Below are 22,815 nucleotides of genomic sequence, written 5' to 3'. Positions count from 1 at the left end.
TCCACCTCTGCCCCAGGGTAACCCCCAGACTCATTGTAATATATTTGCATTGCGCCTTTAGCCCCGCCCCATGGGCAAAGGCTGCCATGACAGTTTTGGTCCAAACCTTGCCCGGTCAAAAACTCCCTCTCCCAACCTGTGGGAGGAGTCCCCCAAATGATTGGAAGCACCCTCTATTAAAAAGACCACGCCTCTATGAAGAAGACCCCCCTCCCCCCCATAAAAAGAAAGAACCCCTCTAATCTTAGAGCGGTTGTCAACTCTGGGCCAGCCTACTCTCTCACCTTGAGAGTATACTGTCCTTAATAAATTGCTTTCTGCTTTCTATTTTTCTTCTATCTTTACTGGAGTGCAGATAATCAGATAAATCTTCCGTGGGGAATCCAGGAACCGACACCTCCATTCACACAAGGTAGACTGTCCCACCAGGAATATAAGGATGCTTGTTATACCAAAAAATAGGAAACAAATGTCCATCCATAGGCAACCAATTAAAATGATACCTTAACATACACATAACACATACAAAACTTGAAAAAGAATGTCAGGGAGCCCCTGTGTGGCTCAGTCGGTTAAGCCACCCACTCTTAATTTTGGCTCAGGTCCTGATCTTAGGGTCCTGGGATTGAGCCTGGTGAGGGGCTCCACACTTAGCACGGTGTCTGCTGGAGGATTCTCTCCCTCCCTCTGCCCCTCACCCTGCTCACATGTGCGCGCTCTCTCTCAAATAAATATATCTTGAAAAAGAGAGAGAGAATGTTAAATATTCATTGATAATAAAATATATATTTATGTGCCAGGAACTGTTCTAGGTATTGGAGCTGTAGCTATAAACAAGAAGACAAAAATCCCTATCCTCATGGAGCTCTTATTCCAATAATAGGGAACAGATAACAGATGCAGAAAAGGGTGAATAGGATGCTGATTAGTGTTAAAAAGAAGAGGGAGACACAAGCACACAGAAATAAACACGTTTGTCTATGCACAGAAAATCTTTGACAGGTAATAAAAGGAACCGATTGCCACCGGGAAGGAGGTCTCGAGGTCAGAGGAGGGAACCTTTGTTTCTTATGAAAATGTCTGTTTTTTACCACATGTATATTAATTCATAGGGGGAGGAGAAAAGGTAAAAATCACTACACGTCTTTCAAAAATTGTTGGTAATGTTCTCTGAGCCTCAGAGAATCATATGCTTAGGTCTCAGCGGCCGAGGTAGGTTCTCAATCCTGCCACCCCGCTCCGCTGGGGACGCCAATCAGGGGCGGGTCTGAGAGCAGGCAGTGGAGAAAGGAGCTCCTGGAGGCATCCCCGTGTGTGGACAGTCGGCCGGGGACAAAGCACAAACCGTATTAGATATGAGTAAATGCTGACGTTATAGGATATGGTAGAGAGGAAAACTAGGCGCTGTGAGAGCGAGCTTAGAGGGAGAGCAGCGCCACATTCCGCTTTGTGAGAGCGAGGGTAGTGAGGCGATTTTGCAGCTCTGCGCCTGAGCCAAACGAGCAGCATTTTTGCTCGTGCGGCCGCTGGGAGGCGCCGTCACGTCCGGACGGCTTCCCAGGGCCCTCAGGGGCGAAGGACGCTCGCTTTTTCCGGTCGGGTGTTGAAGAGAATCACTTCCTGTGACGGAGCTACGTCATTTCCACTTACGATCGGCGTCTGGTCAGAGGGACCCCACGCGGTTTCAACATGCGTATTGAGAAGTGTTATTTCTGTTCGGGCCCTATTTACCCCGGCCACGGCATGATGTTTGTCCGCAACGATTGCAAGGTGAGGCGCCCAAGACCAGCGCGCGCTCTGCGACGCTTACGCGAGCGTGAGGCCGCGCCAGCTCGGCGCCGGCTCCTCCTGCACCCGGGGCGGTTGGCTCGGTTTTCCCCACTGCCCTCTCGAGACGGTGATTTTACGAGGAGCTCTGGCCTCGTCCTTGACCTGGGGAATTTCTCCTTGTGGGTGTCCGGAACCGAGCTGTTCACCAGCCCAGGCTTGGAGAAGGCTGGCGGCGGTGAGGTTCCCCAGTTTCTTGAGCCATCGCCGAATGGAGTCTCGGGGTGTGTTTGGGCTGTTTGGTCACTCTTGTATGTGAGTGAAGTTCTTGAGTTCAGTAAACTTTGTTGAATGTATGCCCAGTCAAGCATCGTGGCTAAGGTCTGTGTCCATAGAGATGAATAAGATTTGGGAATGCCCGTGACGTGTAGCGGTTGATTGAAGTGTTGCCTCTGGCTTAGTAGTGGTTATGTATTAACGAAGGCGCAGGTGAGTTGGGGAGGGTCATATATGAAAAGACTCAGAAAGGAGATGTCATTTATCCTGCATCTTGAATGTTACGTAAAGTGAGGAGGGGACATTCTAGGTGGAAGTAAAGTGAACGGTTGAGTAGAGGCGCAGCGAAGCAATCTCTAAGGAAGTGAGTGGATTGTGGTGATAGAGGCTTGATGTAAGGCTGTAAATACACATGAAAGTCTGTATATAAAAACATATGTACATAAACATAAAATATAAACATTATAAGGCCTGGTTGTGAAAGACTTTGTGAATGATACATGAATTTGTCTTAAAGCAGAATGAATCTCATTCTTTGTTTACTTAACACGTTGTTTCTCAGAATTCGACCTCTTATATTTGCTTCTGAATCACTGGGCACTTGTAAAAAAAAAAAAGATTCCTCACGTCCACTAGATCTATTAAATTTAAAGGTATCTTTGTGGGGAGGAGAAGAGGATCTAGGACTATATTTAACAGGTGACTGATATGCTAAGAGCCTACGTCATCACCTTATATCTCTTGCAGATGGAAGAGATTGACGTCATTAATTAGGAGCACCGGGTTCTTGCGGGAAGTGTGGGACCAGAGCTAGGATTGGGAACTTGAAAGAACATGCAGAAGATTTTTGAATACCTGCTGTCAGGAACATGATAAAAAGTTTATAGAAACGAACTAAGTAATTGTTAGGTTGGCAGTTAATTCAGGGTAGGCACCATGGCTTTGTAGATGATCTGGTCATCATAATTTTATGATTTTTGTCGAGCAGTGCTTCTCAGGTGGGTATAGGAGTTAGAACAACAGATCATGGGAGCTATCTAGAGTTGGGTGTTGATCTGGCAGGCACAGTGGAAGTTCATGTTGATGAGGAAGTCTATATTGCTAGAAAGGACAGGTTTGAATTGGCTGGGAGCCAGTGAGTGCAAAACAAGAGTTGGCTGGGGGTATAAGCAGAGGCCCGGAAGCACTAAGGAAGATAGGTATTTCGTTTTTTATTCAGTGTTAATGATCCCCAAATCTGTATCTTTTTAGCTCTAGTCTGAATTTTCCGCTGGATGGGGAAATCTGGTTTGTACCTAACAGTGAGCCTACTGAAAGAGTTCCTAGTTACCTCAAATCTTTTTTGCTTTCTGAATTAATACCACTGTCATATGCCTAGACAGCTTTGCTAGAACTGTGAGCTGTCTTTGAACCTTTCGCCTTTTATTTAGTTATCAAGTCTTATCCATCTGCCTGTGCAGAGTATAGGGGTCTTTGCTTTCTTTCTGCCCTCCCACTCTGGTTCCATATTAGGCACTGGTCACTTTTATAGCCTCCTAGCCAGTCTTTTTTCTGCCTTTTTTCCCTCTTAGCTTTTGAGATGGTTTTTCATAGAAACCGCCCCTCTTAGACTTCTTGGGTAGCTTCTTAATGGTAAAATTAATGTTAGTGTTCTATATTTTCATATACTTTGCAAACATAAAAAATACATGCACCCTTAATGAGACCTTAGTAAGTGTTCAATCAGTGGAATTTAAGAAAAAGTTAAAGAACTTTGAAGCTGAAGTATTAGATCATTTCTTGAAAACTGAGGGTGGTGATAGAGGACTAGCTTAAAAGGGAAAGTTGGCACCTATGAAGTTTTGCCTCACAAGCCATCCATCACCTCCCCACCATAGATTTAACCACTCCCTTATTTTGTATTTCCATATTACTTAAACATGATCATTGTATGTATTGTGTATGCCCTATCCTGATCTAAATGTCTCCTTTGTAAATTGAGACTATTACAATGCTAGCCTACGCTTCTCGAGGTAGAGTATCGTATTTTAATTATTCTTGTATTTCTAGCACCTGATAATATCAGATACATAGTAGAGTCTTCTTATTTGTTGATTGAATTCCCTTCACATCTCCGGTGATTCCATTCTCTTCATGTACTTCATTGTCCTTTTTAGTTAACATCTATCAGATACAGCGTCAAGTAGACTTTTCTTTAACTTTCCATTGGCTCTGTTTGGAATTGAGACCCAGGACAAGTTCAGACATCCCATTCAGTATATCTCAGAAATGGGGACTTGTCTAGGAGTAATCTAGTAGATATTAAATGTAGGAGGCTTTTACTTAAAAAGGTAAAAAAGTCCTTTGGGCTGAAAATATGAAAAAAATTTACTGATAATGAATTCATAGTGCGATACTCCAGGAGACCCACTTGTATTCATATATTTCTATTTGCTTTGAAACTAAATCCAGAATATAGACATGTTTTGACTAATGTCCCCTCTAGGAGGTACTGACCTGGATCAGATTAAACTGGTATTATACTATTTCTAAGAAAACTGTCCTAGTATGTATAGGGATCTGCTTGAATTCCCCCATAGAACAAAGCGTACATAAAATGAAAAGTATTTTGGCTTGTGATAATATACATACGGCTTTGTGATCTATACACATAATTTGAAATATGTATATCTCATTTTGACCTTTTTTTATGGGTCACATCTTCTAGGTATGATAATTCAACTTAAGACTCTTTGTTAAGATGCATGTACTCCAAAGTAATACTTTTTCTCTTCAGATGTCCTCTACGTGTACAAATTGCAATGTGTTCTTGACATTACAAAGTAAAAAAATATGTGTTTTAGACTTCTGATGAGTCCCAGTAAGCCATTTCAGGGGCACATTGAAGCATCATTAAATCATAAGTTAGCACTGATAAAGGGTCATATCTTCTGGGATAAAGGTAGAGAATTAAAGTATTGAAGAATTTTCCTAGTAGACCTATGAATAAATACTTTAGAACACAAATCTATACCCAGTGTTAGTTGCTCTTTTGAAATTATTTTGTGCTTTTAACAAAAAGGATGGAAAGAACCAAAGGAGATTTCAGAATAGGTGTTTGAAACTTTCACCCCCATTGAGGTATATAGCAAGTGAAATTTGAGTGTTATTAAGTAGGAAGGATTTAAATAAATGACTTTCCTTGAAACTATTGTTATTATTCAAGGTGATTGTACAGTTTTATTGTTAATCTTTAAAAATGACTGGTAGTTTTTAACCATATATTTGGGGCCCTTAAGCCATTAGTTGTGATGAAATTTGATAATCAAATAATAGTCAAAGATAGTCCAGTTTACATTTAATCTTATATGTCTCACATATTTCTAAATGGTGTTGTAAGTAGAAAGAATTGTTAGTGAGAACCATTGTCATCTCTCAGACTTTGCAGTATGTTTTGTCTGGCATGCATCACATCCTGGATAGAAACATTCTTAATGTTGACTCCACTATTTTAACTTTTCTTGTAGGTGTTCAGATTCTGTAAATCCAAGTGTCATAAAAACTTTAAAAAGAAGCGGAATCCTCGCAAGGTCAGGTGGACTAAAGCATTCCGTAAAGCAGCTGGTAAAGAGCTTACAGTGGTGAGTATATTAGCTATCAGTATAATTTTTAACTTTTGTGTGGGAGGGTAATTATTAGGTATTAAATGTAATTTAACTATAACAAGACTTTCTATGACAAGGTTGGTGAGTAATTTATTTGTATTTGGCTATTGTAATAATATTCTCACATCCTAAAAAACCATAAATCTGTAGAATTCTGTAAAGGAAAAAATTCCTAATTAAATTTATGGAAGTGATTTTCCTTATTCTCAAAAAACCATTTTTTTTAGCTCCTGCAAACAAAAGGGAAAATCATTTAAATGGATTGGGGTGAAGTTGGAAATTACTACTTAGGTATTTGAGAGGAAGCTAAGAAATTAAACGATTCCTGAATACCATTGAGGGCTCTGATCAGATTTGTTGTAGACTCATTTGTTAGTTTCTGGATTTCCTTACAGGACTTCGAGAGCAGAGGAGTGTGTTGGTTGAAGGAGGAATAGTCAGGGGTGAGGGAATTTCATGCATGAGCGTCCATTGTCAGGTTGTTGTTACTGAGTTGATAGAATGGCCTGGTGAAACTTGTCCACATTTGACCCCTGTAAAAGGAGGAGGTGAAAGCTGCTGCACAAGCTACCTTTGAAGGAGGAAGATCTTTAAAGTGTTCCTTCTCTCCATGACTTCCTCTTTCCCACCTCTCTACTTCTTTAAGGGAGGTTTCTAAGCAGTTGCTATGAAGCCCCTTCCTGGCTTTATTTTCAATGAATGGGGTGAATATTTTTTGACAAGATGCGAAGCCAAATCACAATTATTGTCACAAAAATAATCTCCAGTATGGATTAGAATAAACAGCACTTCAGATGCAGGTGACAACTGCAGGAATGAAGAAAGGATGCCAGTCACAGTCATTTGCTGGTGACCAGTTACCTTGTCATTGCTGAGGTTATTGTGATTGAACAGGTCATGTGTGTAGAAAAGAAATAGGTAAATACAAAGTTAGTTCCATTTGCCTGTCTCAGAGAGATTTGAAAACTAAGAAATAGATCTGTAGTTTTTCTAAGAAACCTGTACCGTTTCTAAAATTGTTTCACATGTTTTAAGGTAAATAGGATTTATTAACTGTCAAAATACCAACTACATTTAGAGGGGACCTGAAACATTTCTGGGAGAAAATTTTGTCATGCAGAGCAGCACCACATTTATTTGAAGATGTATGGTTTTACACTTTTGTGCTGTAAGAAAGGTATATAAATATGGGAATACATAAACATGATAGGTACATAGGTTGAACAATATGAAGTTCTCAATGTTTGACCCTTTTTGATCTATGAAAAGTGGTAATTCATATGGCTCAGCCTAATAGAGAGTTTTCTGCCTGTGAGTCTCATCTAGGAATGGGAAATTAGGGAAGCCTCTTCAGTTTGTTTGAAATCTCCATGATTATTATATGACCCTCTGAAGGATGGGGCTGATACCCTCCTCCTCTTGTCATAAAAATCACTTGTCTATGGATTGGTGTTTTCAGTAGGGCTATCTTGTACATCTGGTATATAAAGGAGAAGTAGCATGAAAACTTGTAGTTTGCTAGGGTCACCCTGGGGAAATCTTAATATGTGTCTATGGTTTGAAACACAACTCTTGTGACAAGGAGGATAAGTTTCTAAGAAATGCTTCCTTTGTATCTCTCTTAAAACCATATTTTTCTCTTTCTTACAGGATAATTCATTTGAATTTGAAAAACGTAGAAATGAACCTGTCAAATACCAGCGAGAGTTATGGAATAAAACTAGTAAGTCACAAAGAATTACCAGGAATTTTCAGGAGAGATTGTTTTGGGATATTACTTTGAATTTAATGTTTAATGTTTAAATATTAATTTTCTTTTCATTGGTTAGCTTTTATTCTTATCTTCATCTTAATGGTTTTGTTGTACTAGTGTATTTTATGATAAGCTGCCCCAAATCCTTTTCAGAATTGGCTGATATATCCTTTATAAAAATAATATAGGGGCTCCTGGGTGGCTCAGTTAGTTAAGCATCCAACTTTTGGTTTCGGCTCAGGTCATGATATCAGGGTTGTGGGATCGAGCCCTGTGTTGGGCTCTGCACTCAGTGTGGAGTCTGCCAGAGATTCTCTCCCTCTCCCTCTGCTCCTCCCCCTGCTCACTCCTCTCTAAAATAAATAAATAGAATCTTTAAAAAAATGTAATTATTAGATTTGATATTATTTGGAGTGTCTATACAGAGATTTAAAAATCTAAAATTGTGAGAATAGAAGGGGAGAATACTTTTTTGGGGTGAGTGTGGCATAGTGAAAATATACACAAAACCTAACACACTTTATAAGTTTAGTTAATTTGATTTAGGGATATAAACATTATATTCTGTATACCTTATAAAATGTAATGCTTCTGTAAAATTAAAAAGTACAGTACTTAAGGTGATAGTTACATTTCCTAAGAGAAATTCTAAGTGCATGACTTACATATAAATCAAGTTATAGACTATTGACGTTAAAAGCAAGGATAACTAGTCCTTGTCTTTTTTCATTTTTCTGATGTAAGCAGAGACTAATGAAAAAAAAAATCCCATATGTAGTAAAATTAAATTTCTTAAGGTAGCTTGTAGATGCCCCTATGTGTGTGTTTGAGGCTGTTGGCCTTGACTTTCCTTCTCCCTACAGCTGTCTTATGCGGTCTTTAGCCATTTCTAGTCTTAGGTGTAGATGTGATACATCCGTTGTTAATTGGAAGTCCCCAGGGCTCAGAGTCCTATAGACTTTATCAGTTTTGTTTGTTTATTTGTCAGAGAGAGAGATACACCATGAGCAGGGGGAGCGGCAGGCAGAGAGAGAAGCAGGCTCCCCCCCCCCCCAGCAGGGAGCCTGATGCGGGACTCCATCCTAGAACCCTGGGATCATGACCTGAGCCAAAGGCAGATGCTTAACTGACTGAGCCCCCCAGGTGGCCTGACTATATCAGATTTGAATGGATCATAGGCAGGGCATCCTTTTCAACACCTTTTGCCCAGTCACAGCACTTCAGGGGAGGAATTGAAAAATTAGGGTCTTTGTGGTAGTATTTGCCTCTAAAGCTTTTTATCTTCCTGGATCTTGTGGAGAACTCAGAGTCCAGTTTTGGAATTGCGTTTTCCACATGGCCTTAAGTATTTTGCGTCTTGGTGTTTTGTTTTTTTAAAGTCTTTCCTTCTGTTTTATATTTAGAGGAAGAGTTAATTTCTGAAAAGCCGTGGATTTTACTAGTTTTATTTGTTAGGGAAATAACACTAATTCAAACTCAAGGCTTTTTTTAAAATTTATTTTTAATTTATTTTTTTCAGGAGAAAAATGTATTTTTTTATTATGATATGTTAGTCACCATACAGTACATCATTAGCTTTTGATGTAGTGTTCCATGTTCCATTGTGTGTGTATAACACCCAGTGCTCCATGCAATATGTGATCTCCTTAATACCCTTCACCAGGCTAGCGCATTCCCCCCACCCCCCTCCCCTCTAAAACCCTCAGTTTGTTTCCTGGAGTCCATAGTCTCTAGTGGTTCATTTCCCCCTGTTTACCCTCCCTTCCTTCTCCTAACGATCTCCCTCCTATTCCTTATGTTCCACAAATGAGTGAAACCATATGATAATAGTCGTTCTCTGCTTGACTTATTTTACTTAACGTAATCTCCTCCAGTCCCATCCATGTTGATGCAAATGTTGGGTAATCATTCTTTCTGATGGCTGAGTAGTTGTCCATGTATATATGGACCACATCTTCTTTATCCATTCGTCTGTTGAAGGGCATCTCGGCTCTTTCCACAGTTTGGTTATTGTGGACAATGCTGCTATGAACATTGGGGTGCATGTGGCCCTTCTTTCACTACGTCTGTATCTTTGGGGTAAATACCCAGCAGTGCAATTGCTGGATCATAGGGTAGCTCTATTTTTAACTTTTTGAGGAACCTCCACACTGTTTTCCAACTTGCATTCCCACCAACAGTGTAAGAGGGTTCCCCTTTCTCCACATCCTCTCCAACATTTGTTGTTTCTTGCCTTGTCAATTTTTGCCATTCTAACTGGTGTAAGGTGGTATCTCCGTGTGGTTTTGATTTGAATTTCCCTGATGGCTAATGATGTTGAACATTTTTTCATGTGTCTGTTAGCCATTTGTATGTCTTCATTGGAAAAGTGTCTGTTCGTATCTTCTGCCCATTTTTTTATTTGATTATTTGTTTCTTGGGTATTGCAAACTCAAGGCTTTCTGAAGAGATTAGGATTCTTTTTTTAATTGAGGTATAATTGACATAACATTCATTTCAGGTATACAGTGTAATGATTTGATATTTGCATATATTGTGAAATGATCACAGCAAGTCTAGTTAACATCTATCACCACACATTTTTGGAAAGAATTCTTACAATGATTCTAAAAGGCAAACTTGCCAAGGACATTATTAGAAGGTCCTAAAGTATTTCTGTATCCCATTGAATTTTATTTAATTTTGGCCTTTGTTTTCTTTTTTGTGACTATTTGAAGATAGCCACTTCAGATTTGATTTCCCACAACCCCTATTTCAATATCATAGGTCTGTAAGCTAATCTGTTGACAATAGTTTTATATTCATTGCTTACATTTTTGAATCATGTGGCGATGTGGACTGAGCAACCTTTGTTAAGATGCTGATGTCATGAGGAGAACTTCAAAAACAAGAATACTAGGAAGAATAGTTTGTATTTTATCCCTCATATCTCTGTATTTCAGATCAATTTTTTAATATCAGGTGCTTCTTACGTAGAAAAATTTTCAATCTTCTGGAATATTTGAAAATGTAGTGTCCTACTGTTCGGAAAGGATTTACGTGCCACTTCTGTGTTTATTTCCCTTCTGAGTAACTTTAAGGTATAGAAATACTTTTGAGTACTAGAACTTGACCTTAGCAATTTTTGTTGAAAGGCAAAGAAAGAAAAAGTTATATATCCAGCATATTTAGCATGTGCAGATTTAGAGTTGACTTTGCCTTAGACTACTCATACAAACATCATCTTAACACCAGTGGCCCCATGGAGCCTTCTGGGAAGTCTTCTTAAAATGCAGATTGTGATATAGCATGTCTGGGTGGAGCCTAAGATTCTGCATTTCTTTTTTTTTTTTTTTTAAAGATTTTATTTATTTGACAGAGACAGAGACAGCCAGTGAGAGAGGGAACACAAGCAGGGGGAGTGGGAGAGGAAGAAGCAGGCTCATAGCAGAGGAGCCTGATGGGGCCCGATCCCATAACGCCGGGATCACGTCCTGAGCCGAAGGCAGACGCTTCACCGCTGTGCCACGCAGGCGCCCCAAGATTCTGCATTTCTAACAAGCTCTCAGATGATGCCAATGTTGCTGGGCCCTAGATTACGCTGAAATGTGTGTGTGTGTGTGTGTGTGTGTGTGTGTGAGAGAGAGAGAGTGAGCAAGCATGAGCGGGGTGGGGGGTGGGGAGGTGGCGAGGAGGGGCAGAGGGAGAGGGAGATTCAGATTCCCCACTGAGCAGGGAGCCTGATGTGGATGGGGCTTGATCCCAGAACCTTGAGATCACGACCTGAGCCAAAGGCAGATGCTTAACTGACTGAGTTACCCAGGCATCGTCACTTAAATGTTTTTATTTTGACTTAATTTTAGACTGAACAGAAAAGTTGCAGAATTCCTTCATACATATTCCTCAAATAACATTTTACTAAATTTACCTATTCTCTCCCTTTCTTTCCTTCTATAATTTTTTGAACTGTAAGTTATATACACATAAGGGGCACCTGGCACATAGATAATGCTTTTATCCCTAAGTAGTTTAATAGAACTAAAAGAATATTTCCTAAAAAATAGAACATTCTTGTACATAACCATAGTGCAGTTACTAAAATCAAGAAAGTAGCATTGATATAGTATTATCTAATCTCAGACCTGTGTAAGAATAGTACATGCCCTATTTGCTTCTTCGAAATTTTAATAGTTTCCTAGTTTTTAGATTTCATGACATTGATAGTTTTGAAGAGTATGGGTCAAGCATTTGGTATAAAATCCCTTAATTGGCCTTTGTGTGATGCTGCCTCAAGGTTAGATTTGGGTTCTGTACATTTGATAGGAATACGATTGATGTGTTGCTGAGTTCTTATTGTGTCCTGCCAGGAGGCATGTGCTATTCATTGGGTTCCTATTATTGCCCATGTTAACTTTGATCATTGTTTAAGGTGGCCTCTGGTAGGTTTCTTCACTGTAAAGTTAGTGTTTTATCCTTTGTAATTAATAAGTATATTGTGGGGAGATATTTTTAAATTATGTGAATATCCTGCTCTTCTTCAGATCTATCGAATATAAGAAGTTAGATTTGGAGTGTTTTGCCCAATATGGCAGCCACAGGGGCTGCTGAGCACTTAAATTGTGGTTAGTCTGAATCCAGATTTGCTGTAAATGTAAAATACGTGGTTTTTGAAGAGTTCATATGAAAACAAGCATAAAATAGCCTCAGTAATTTTTATATTATGTTGAAAAGACAGTATTTTGGATATGCTGGGTTAAACAAAATCTATTACTAGATTTTGACCTGTTCCTTTTTTATTTTTTAATGTGGCTGCCAGAAAATTTAAAATTGTATGTGTGGGTTGTCTTAGTGCGGTATAGATGCCAGAGTGTATTTGGATTCAGCTCCTCTACACATTTCCCAAAACAGTTGGATTTTAGTGGTTGGGAACATGGTAAAATGATTGGTTCATCCTACTAATATTCATCAGGTGCAGATCATATCCCAGGCACTTGGAGAAATAGTATTTATGCCTGGAATGGTGCTTTTATTAATGGAGAGGACAAGCTAAGAAGGGATTAGTTGCCATTAATCCAGATTCGCTGTAAAGTTTGAGAAGCATTGGGCCGGTTTAAAGTAGAAGGAAAATTTAGTAGCAATAAAGGCTTTTGTAAAATAAAAATAGAGGTATCTTTGTGAAAGTTAGAGTTAACAGTGTTGTCAGCCAAGAGTATTTACCTTCTTTGCTATTTTAGTAGTGATTGTTTTTGCAATGAGTTTTTCATTAAATTCAATTCTAAATGAGAATAAAGGGAAGTGATCCTTAAAGCTCTTGCTTGGATGTGCAAAAATTTGCTAACTTATGAATTTTTTTTGTAGTTGATGCAATGAAGAGAGTTGAAGAGATCAAACAGAAGCGCCAAGCTAAATTTATAATGAACAGGTATGAATATATGTATCAAGTAACTCTTGAAAAAATAATTACTAGTAGAAATCCAGAGATTTTTTTTCCACTTCTTTTCACATAAGCTCAGAAAATAAAAGAAATTAAGAATAGTATAAAGAACTCTTATATATTCTTTACTCTGTCCCTATCTCTATAGTAAGTTGAAGACATGATGCCTTTTTCCTAAGTATATTTCAGTGTAAATATTCTAAAAATAAGAACATGCTCTTATATAACTATACTATAGTTACCAAAATTAGGAAATCAACATTGAACAATACTGTTATATAACCTACAGACCTTATTTAGATTTCACCAGTTCCAGTCATGTTCCTTATAGCAGCAGAAAATCCTGGATCTTGCATTGCATTTAGTGGTCCTATCTCCTCAAGCTCCTTTAATCTGGACACTTTCTCATCTTTGTCTTAAATGACATTGACATTTTTGAAGAGTAACAGGTTAGTTATTTTATCGAATTTTGCTCTGTTTGTCTAATGTTTTCCTCAGGATTAGATTCAGGTTAGGTACTTTTGGCCAGAATATCATAGAAATGATACATATGAAAGACATCATATTCGGAGACACATGTTGTCCCAAGGGACTGATCATTTGGTTAAGGAGTATCTGCCGGTTTTCTCCATTGGAAAGTTTTTTCCCTCCTTTTTAATCAGTACATATCTTAGGGGAAATACTTCGACACTCTACACGGAGTCCCTTATTTCTCAAACTGGTGCCTACTGGTGTTAGCATCCAGTAGCCTCTTGTCTGAATCTGTTACTGTATTGATTGTTGCCAAATGGTGAGTTTTCTAATTCAGTAATTTCTTCTACACTTATTAGTTGGCTTTCCCATATGAAAGAGCTTTTCCCTTTTCTAATTTCAAAATGTATTCCTTTATTATTTATTCATATATCTGTGTGTGTTCATTGATTCTTATGGTATTCAGTGGGCTATACTTATTTGCAGTTATTTATTTTCATGTTCTAAGTGCTCCAGATTGGCCGGTGGGAGTTCTTCAGGCAGATTCCATGTCATTTTGACAGTTCCTCATCTTTTTTTGGGTGCTTTCTTGCTTTAATAAGATGTGGCCTCATCTTGTACTTCCCTGGCCCCAGCCTAGAATTGGTTATTTCTTTAAAGTAGTTACTTATTTTTGATCTCATCACTGTTTAAGTCTGTCATAGAAAAGCATGTGCGAACAGCTTTCTGGCTTTAAAAAAGTGAAGTGTTACAAAAAGGGAGCCTAAATGTTTGAGAAGGACTGTTAGCATGTTTGTCTAAAATGAATGTCTTACATGTTTTGTGTTCTTATAATTACTGACTTAAAAAAATTAGGTAAAACAATGTATTCTCAGTTTGAGGAGAAAAGATCTAGGCACTTTAACAATTAGAGATTTTACACTATATTTGTATAATAGATGTTGATGTTTGAGATTTAATTCTTCCCTTCAGTCACATTTCGTCATTCACTCAGCAAATATATATTAATCTCCACTTTATTCCCAACTAAGTACTAGGGATACAATCAGTGAACAAGTTGGTAGTGTAGAAATTCTGATTTGTTAAGCTTATTAAGAACTAGAACATAATTTCGAGTTCTCATTGCTCATCTGTGTGGCTAGTAAAATTTGTTTTTATAAATTATGAATTAATGTCTTTTAAAGGAGTTACAGTAACTGAAATTTTGGCTTTGATATGTTTTATCCTAGATTAAAGAAAAATAAAGAATTACAGAAAGTTCAGGACATCAAAGAAGTCAAGCAAAACATTCATCTTATCCGGGCCCCTCTTGCAGGTAAGTAATACATTACACAGAATGTATTTCTCTTTCAGTAGAGAAATGAAAAATCTGCATTGTTGCAGTCTATGTAAATGGGTCAACTTTTTATGGGTATTTTTAATGTATACCTCATTTATGATAGGATTCGGTTTTTAATACAGTGTATTTCCCAGCTTCAATTTTATTGTATATGGTGTTTCTTTTCCCCCTTCATAAAATCATACTCCATAAGCTAGTCATAAAGATCTGAGTAATAGTTTCATAGATTTTGCTTCATACTTGTTTTTATTAAGAACAGTGTTTTATAGGAGTGGTTTTCCGGCTTTGGTTGGAATGGGAATTACTTGGGGAATTTAGTATAAATACAGAGGCCCAGGCCTTTTTAGTCTGCGCTTCTGTTCCTTACTAGCGCTCTGGGTTCTGATACTGATTTTGATACTCAAGTTTGAGAACTGCTGTTTTGTATTAAAACCTTTTTTGTGTGTTTATGTAACTTGCCCGTAGTCACCCATTTGGACAGTTGTTCATGTGCATAGTTTCTTCTGTGAGGTGCTGGGAAACCAGTATTTTACTCAGCTGGCACCAGATACCATCAGTTGTATGATTTATTTATGCAGATTATCTGAAGGGAGAGAAATTTTGGTGAGATTTAGTTGAAGAGTTGATTCCTGAATGATTCTATGCCTAAACTTCAGTAAAGGTCAAGTTCTGAAACCACATGTTGAATAGATTTATGTAAAAGTCTTAAATAGGTTAATTTTTGTGCCAAATTGTATTAAAATAGGCAAAATCCTGTAGCATTATTTCATGTATGCTCTGAACTGACTCCAAAACAACAGGAATGAACCGTTATTTAACTTTTTAGGTAACCCTCTGAGGGTAGGTAAGTACAATGTTAAAAGCAGCGACTTTAGATCCAGAGGGCCGGGCTCCAACCCTAGCTCTTTGACTCACTGGGCTTACGTAATGATTTGGTACAATTTTATCTGTCTCTGGGTCTCCCCTGTCTCATATATTAAATGTAGGTGGTTAGGAGGGTGAAGTGAACAAATGTGTATGGAATGCTTACTTAATGCATGGTATATCGTAAGACCTGTGTAAGTTTAGTTACTATTCTTAAATTTCTTAGAAATGGCTAATGTTATTTTAAAACATTTAAGATCCTTTATAAAGTGTTGATATGAGTTTGGCAAGGTCACATTGAATTTTTTTTTTTTTTTTTTAAGGCAAAGGAAAGCAGCTGGAAGAAAAAATGGTGCAGAAATTACAACAGGATGTGGACATGGAAGATACTTCTTAAAAATCTCACTAACTTTATAAGCATATGAAAATCTCCTTAGGAGACTAAGAACTTCTAAATTATCAGTTTATATTTTACGTAGGGTCACTCGAATGAAAGGTAATTAAAAATACATCTCTCCTACATTGCTGTCTGTAAAACATCAGGTATTATGGATGTTAGATTGCATCTGCATTGTTAAACCTTCGCTGAGAGTAAGTCATGCAAATTCTAATTGTAAATACAGAGTGAACTGTGGACACAAAATGGTCCTGCCATTTGGATAGTGGCACTAGGCAGATTTATGTGTGAGCTAATGACAAAAATTCATGGCTAGCAATATGTAAAATAAATTTTCTTTGCAGTGAAATATTCCCTTTATTAGTATTATAGAAAGGGGGCTTACAACAAGGAACTAAACCTGTATGATAATTAGCTGCAAGTAATCTTTTATTTTGATTTCAGTATTTGTTTTGGTTTCTTAGCATCTTAGAAGAGCATATTGGCCTCACATATTGAAACCTAATTATGCTGGACTGTTTTGACATGCTTTAACTGTTTTGCTAGGCAGCTCTTAATGTTGGGAATGAGAGCTGAATATTGTGCTCCTGAAATGGCCCCATATACTTTCCACTTTGGAGAATACTTAATTGTGAGATTCCTGATAGAACCAGATATATTTTTCCAGCATAGCAATGATTTAGAAGCAGAGGAATTGCAGTGCCTTTTTCAAGGTATGTTGTGTGGTTTTCTTTTATAAAGCTCCTAATTGTTTTTGGAAAATAGAATTTATGGTTTTAGCATTACAAATTATTTGCACCCTAAGATCCTTTTTTCTGAAGTAAGTAACTACAAGTTTTTTTGTTTAAAATTAGGTACTAAAAAAAGAATTAGTGGGAAGAAAATAACTCCCTCCCACATACTACTGAAGCAGGAGATACATTTTTAATTAAAAATATATACTGAATATTTAATGTTTTTATATTTCTACATTATTTGCAACTTTAAGGATATTAAGTAACCCAGGTTTTATATTGTTTTTTGAGGACAGAACTTAGAATAAATTATAATCTTAGGGTTATAAAATTATAAAGAAATGGCTAAATTTTTATTTCAGTCTTAGTGAAAAAGTGACTGATCACTGGACCAAGTGTTAGAAGACCTGAATTCCAGTGTGGCTTTTGCCTTTGTGTTCTTATTTGTAAAATGTAGCTAATTTGTAAACAACTTTATTGGTAAAACAATTAGGGGAAATGATATATGAAACCAAAGACATTTGTTAAATTACTTGAAGTTTTCACTCCATAGGTTTATGTTCGCTTTAATATAGACATGTTTAAGGTTACCTACTGTTAGCAGATTTCCTGCTTTGTTAGTTAGCAAGCTGTTGCTTTGAGACCATCAATTTGGGAAATTGAGTTAAAAGGAAGAACGGACATTGCATCTCAGGTTTAACATCCAGACAGTTCTCTTAAGTGTCAGGAATTCATAGTATTTTGAGACCCCCAGATATCATTATAAACTATATGGATGCAGATGCCACAGTGTTACCCCCTGCAGCTCTTTCAGCTTGGTTGGATCACTGAGTTGTCCCTTTAAAATGTTGCCTGAGAAGGGCATGCATGGTACAATACTGTTGTTGCTGTTTGTCTGATTGAGACCTCTGCTGGGCAGTTAGTGTAACACAAAAGCATAAAATTTTCCAGGCACTTGATACACAGAACTTATATTCTCTAATTGCTTTAGGGTAATAAAGCACTGGAAGTCATAGAATTTCCTTACACATTTGCCTTACAAAACCCTGTAGGGTAGCAGAGAAAACATGAGGGGGCACTTGGGTGGTTCAGTCATTAGAGTATGCAACTCATGATGTCGGGGTCGTGAGTTCAGCCCTACCTTGAGTGTAGAGTATACTTAAAACTTACTAAATCTCGTTTCTTAAAAATAGAAAACCTTGAAAGATGTTTATCTTGTAGAAAGAAATTCCATAAGGATTGGCCCATTTCCTAACATCCTATGATGTAGCACTCTCTTTTTATAGATGCCGACATTTTTAGGTAACTTGCCTCTTTATCACACAGAAAATGGAGGAGGTAGCAATTTGTATTCTTCCAAGTGCCTGTATGTAGAGGGATTTATCCAGAGCCTCAGATCCGGTCTTCACGAGTCCCGCTGATGGCTGTGAGAGAGGACTGTAAGTTACTTGAGTGATGCTCAGCTTGATTTCTTCATTGGAAAATGGAAATGATAATATGACTAACCTCAGGACTTTTTATGAGGATCCAGTTAGGTAATACATGTAAAATAATCATATCAAGGCCACTACCGGAGTGACTAGTTTAAAATGTTAGCTATTAGGATTGGCTGTGTGACCACAGAAAACTCACAGCAGTGGGGTTTGCCTCAGGACAAAGGTGGAGGATAGTAGTGTTTAGGGATAGATATGGCTAAATTGAATCTGCGGACTAAGTGCACTGCAGACAGGGTTGCATAGGTTTTAAAATGTTTTAGCTTTTACTGTCACTTAGAAAATTCACTTATTATGAGCATCTTACCCCCCATTCTCTGTTAAGAAGATTGGGGGGGCAGTACATTTCCTCTTTGTCAGCTAATAGTTTAAACAGTGAATTGTCACCCATAATTTTAAGGGCTAATTTATATAGGGGAACTTATTTTTCCCCTTGTCCCTTAGCTTACATTTTATTTATTTATTTTTAAAGATTTTATTTATTTATTCGACAGGGATAGAGACAGCCAGCGAGAGAGGGAACACAAGCAGGGGGAGTGGGAGAGGAAGAAGCAGGCTCATAGCAGAAGAGCCTGATGTGGGGCTCGATCCCATAACGCCAGGATCATGCCCTGAGCCGAAGGCAGACGCTTAACTGCTGTGTCACCCAGGCGCCCCCCCTTAGCTTACATTTTAAATGGAGATTGAAAAAAGACATCAGACTTCAATTACAAAGATTTATAATGTAAATTCCGATATTGAATGAAGACTGCCTTGTAAAAATTACCATGGTAGCCTGTTGAATTAAGTGTTGATAAGGGGGAAAATTGGTATCAAAAAAGAGAGAACCCAGTTTCAAATCTAGGAAGAATTTTCCAAAAAACAATATCCTTTTAGTGGTATGTAACAAAATTGAAAAGGTAACTCAGAAATTTTGCCCTTTATGTCTTTATATTGAATATCAGTTAATCTCATGTTGATTTGAATCATATGTGTCTGTTGATGAATTTCTTTTTAAGGAAGTGGCCTTTTTCTTAAGAAGGTATTATGTTCTGAACGTAAAAATCTCTACCTTCTGGTGTCACTACTTGAGCCTCTGGTTTAAGCTGTTTTGCCTCAAAATTTCCCCTGGCTTTTATATCTTAAATGAAGCCATCATATGGGGATTGAAGGTGATATTTCTGCCACACAACCTTCCCTGTGGTACTGGTTACTGGATGTCCTTCTGTAACCTCTCATTGATTCTGTGGATGCCCTATGATCTTGCTGTAGCTTCCTTTTTCAATGTTTGTAATCAAAAACCTTGACTAATAGATACATCCATCCTGTTCAGCAGCAAACCCAGGCAGCCCACTACTATCATAATCTCCAGGGTACAGGAATGATTATCTTATCCCAGGCACATATTAGGAACTTGGTACATGGAAGATGCTCAGTAAATGTGACTAAGTGGAAGAAAAGTGTGTAGCCGTATGCTAGCTTTACTGGAGTTTATTTTTTAAATAACCAGTAACTTGAAAGATATAAAGAATAAATTACCAGCAGTGAGCTACATTAAGAAAGGAAGCATTCTTTGACTTCAGCATTAGTCAAATCTGCATTGTTGGGAAGGCTTAGTGAAAAGCAATGTTTGCCTTAGGTTGCATACCAGATTTTGCTTATGTCTACTTGTTTAGTGGTGATCAACCTGCATTTCTGGGTTTGGCTGGTGCATTTACATGTCAGGAAATCCCAGGAAGGATTGAGCATAAGCTGTTATGGCAGGGTTCTTAAAGAAGTTTTGCCTGTAACTTGCTTTGCTGATGGAGGAAACACTTTACTTCAAGAGCCACACAGTATTAAAATAGAAATAAGGACAATGAATTGGGAAGAATTGGTTAATACCTAAAGAGTAATGCTCCAAAGAATGTTAACCAACCAAAAAATACAAGGGACAGGTTCTTTAGTATTTTTGAGGAACTCAGTTTTCAATTCTTTTAAATGCTTGCTTTAATATATTACAATAAAGTGATATATGTTTAGTTTGCTGCCAAGCCCTGGATGCCTAGGAACACCAATGAAAAATATGCCTTTCTAGTCCACACAATATTGTAGGGTACATCTAATGAGACTTATGTATTTCTTTTTCTTTTTTTTTAAGATTTGTTTTTAGAGAGTGTGCCCAAGCTGGGGGAGGGGGAGAGGGAAAAGGAAAGGGAGAGACAGAGACAGAATGCTCAAGCAGACTCCCCGCTGAGTGTGGAGCCCGATGTGGGGCTTTATCCCAGGACCCTAAGATCATGACCTGAGCCAAAATCAAGAATCAGACGCTTAACAAACTGAGCCACCCAGGCACCCCCCGTATTTCCTCTTTTGCAAGCAGTGTAGGGAGTGAGCAAATACTAAAGACAGCCCCCCTGATGAAAAGGATTTGCTATTCAAAAGAATACTACAACATACTCAGGTTTTGTTAAACTATAGGTGTCTACGTTGCATTGTTCAGAGTTTCTCTTCAGTGCTCTGCTTCTTCATACTGCCAAACACCAGAGCTAGTAGCTTTTGACTTTGTAGTAATACAATTTCCCCCATGTCTTAGAACATACGCAAGAAGAACTACCAGAAAATACATTAGAAGAATATACAATGGAAATAAAAATTGTGCAGGAGAAAACGTCTCAAAGGAGAAAATATGCAGGTCACAACCTCTTAGTACCATCGCTCACACATTTGCAAACATGTGGTACCACCTAATTCCAGAGTTCTAAGATGTAGTGCCAGTTATTATAGCCAGGTACATTGGATATTACTATCTTAGAATATTCACACCCCTTTAAGTCAGTCCTCATTTTGCAGATGCGGAACATGAGGTTTGAAAGAAATTGAATAGCTTGATCCATGTCACAACTAGTAGAGCTTAGAATTAAGCTCACTCTGTCTGACTCAATCATTAGCTGATACTCTAAACAGCATCTAGTATGATGCCTGGCACACAGTTGGTGCTCAATATGTTTATTCATTCAAGGAAAAAAAAATCTAACAGTAAAAGAAGGTGTTCTGGAGAATTGGATACATTTCTATGAAGTAGTTTTTTGTGACTAGATCTTTTTTCTTACCAGTTCTTTCAGGACCGACAGGTGATCATCTGTCCCAGCCTGAGTGTAATTAAGACAGCAGATCTAATGAAATGTTTTTGAAACCTACTGTCTTAAAAAAATTAGTATAGCAGTCCCTGTAGGTACAGTTTAATTTATAATTGTTGGAATAAATATCCATCTGGCCCTGAAATATATGCTAATCCTGTTATCCAAAGAAAAATTTAAAACTTTACCAACACCTGCTTTTATTTATGAGCAATTTCAGTGTTCATCCAGTAGGTTTTAATATGTTTGTGTCTGCTGGGTGTGAGGCATTTATTTGCCTCATTTAGCAATAAAATAATTAGTTCATGTTATACTTGAGAAGTTTGAATCATTGGGAATTGTATTCATCTAGTTAGAGTTTATAGGACTTTTAAAATCTGGTATTTATCATTCTTGTGCCAATTCTTAAAATTCTCCAGGATTGTTCAGATTACTGCCCACAAGAGTTCTTTGTCCCAGGGACTGAAAATTCTGATATTGACAAGCTTCAGGGTTGATCTGAGGTGAGAGGTGGCCTTTGAGGATGCCCAGTATGCTATTTGCGTTGTCTAACAACTGATAGGGAAAAGAATCTTAAGATTAGGTTCTCAAAATGCATAGCATACATGGTAACATTTCATTCCCACTGTTAAGTGGAATCTCAGGAATAACATGGATCCTACTAGTGATTTATTTCCTTTGGCTTGATGGCAAGTCCCCACTAGAAATTTAGACATTCAGGAAGGTTTGAGTCAAAACAATTGAAGATGAGCTACAGTAACATCCAGAGAGTGGGCTTTAAACCTTTTGGCACATTGGGATCATATGGGGCAGCCATACGATTAGCACCACTCTAAGCTGCCAGTGTCATTGTCGAAGAAACTTATACACACATTTGTGCCCCAGCTTTTGAACTGCTGCCCAAAGGACATGCCCATGAATCACCTGGCTCTGAAAGTAATGGGGCTTGCATTCATGAGTCCCATAGGACAGTAGCAAGCAAAGTAGTTCTTTTTTTTTTTTTTTTTAATGTTTTTTTATTGTATTATGTTAGTCACCATACAGTATATCCCTGGTTTCTGATGTAAAGTGTAGTCCCACAAGTTCATTTTATCTTTTGTTTCTCTTGCCTTTGGAGATGTGTCACGAAAAAGGTTACTTTGGCGGATGTCGTGGAGATTGCTGCCTATGTTCTCCTCTAGGATTTTGATGGATTCATGTCTCACATCGAGGTCTTTCATCCATTTGGAGTTTATCTTAGTGTATGGTGTGAGAGAGTGGTCAAGTTTCATTGTTTTGCATGTAGCTGTCCAATTTTCCCAGCACCATTTATTGAAGAGACTGTCTTTTTTCCACCGGATGTTTTTCCTGCTTTATCAAAGATTAGTTGCCCAAAGAGCCGAGGGTCCATTTCTGGGTTCTCTATTCTGTTCCATTGGTCTATGTGTCTGTTTTTGTGCCAGTACCATGCTGTCTTTGTGAACACAGCTTTGTAGTACAGCTCGAAATCTGGCATTGCGATGCCCCCAGCTTTGTTTTTCCTTTTCAACAGTTCCTTGGCGATTCGGGCCTTTTCTGGTTCCATAC

General features: G+C 38.0%; 1 protein-coding gene across 1 annotated transcript; it reads left to right on the top strand.

The window, feature by feature from the left end:
- Positions 1 to 1,620: 1,620 nt before the first annotated feature.
- RSL24D1 (ribosomal L24 domain containing 1) lies at positions 1,621 to 20,151 on the top strand. The gene is made up of 6 exons (XM_026518520.4): positions 1,621 to 1,770; positions 5,550 to 5,663; positions 7,338 to 7,410; positions 12,778 to 12,841; positions 14,554 to 14,639; positions 15,851 to 20,151. Exons 1-6 carry the CDS (start codon positions 1,690 to 1,692, stop codon positions 15,922 to 15,924), a joined length of 492 nt encoding a protein of 163 aa, XP_026374305.1. The 5' UTR covers positions 1,621 to 1,689; the 3' UTR covers positions 15,925 to 20,151.
- The last annotated feature ends 2,664 nt before the right edge of the window (positions 20,152 to 22,815 follow it).

This window comes from Ursus arctos, unplaced genomic scaffold (assembly GCF_023065955.2).
Source record: "Ursus arctos isolate Adak ecotype North America unplaced genomic scaffold, UrsArc2.0 scaffold_36, whole genome shotgun sequence".
Classification (NCBI taxonomy): domain Eukaryota; kingdom Metazoa; phylum Chordata; class Mammalia; order Carnivora; family Ursidae; genus Ursus; species Ursus arctos.
This window is presented reverse-complemented; position numbering and strand designations above follow the sequence as displayed.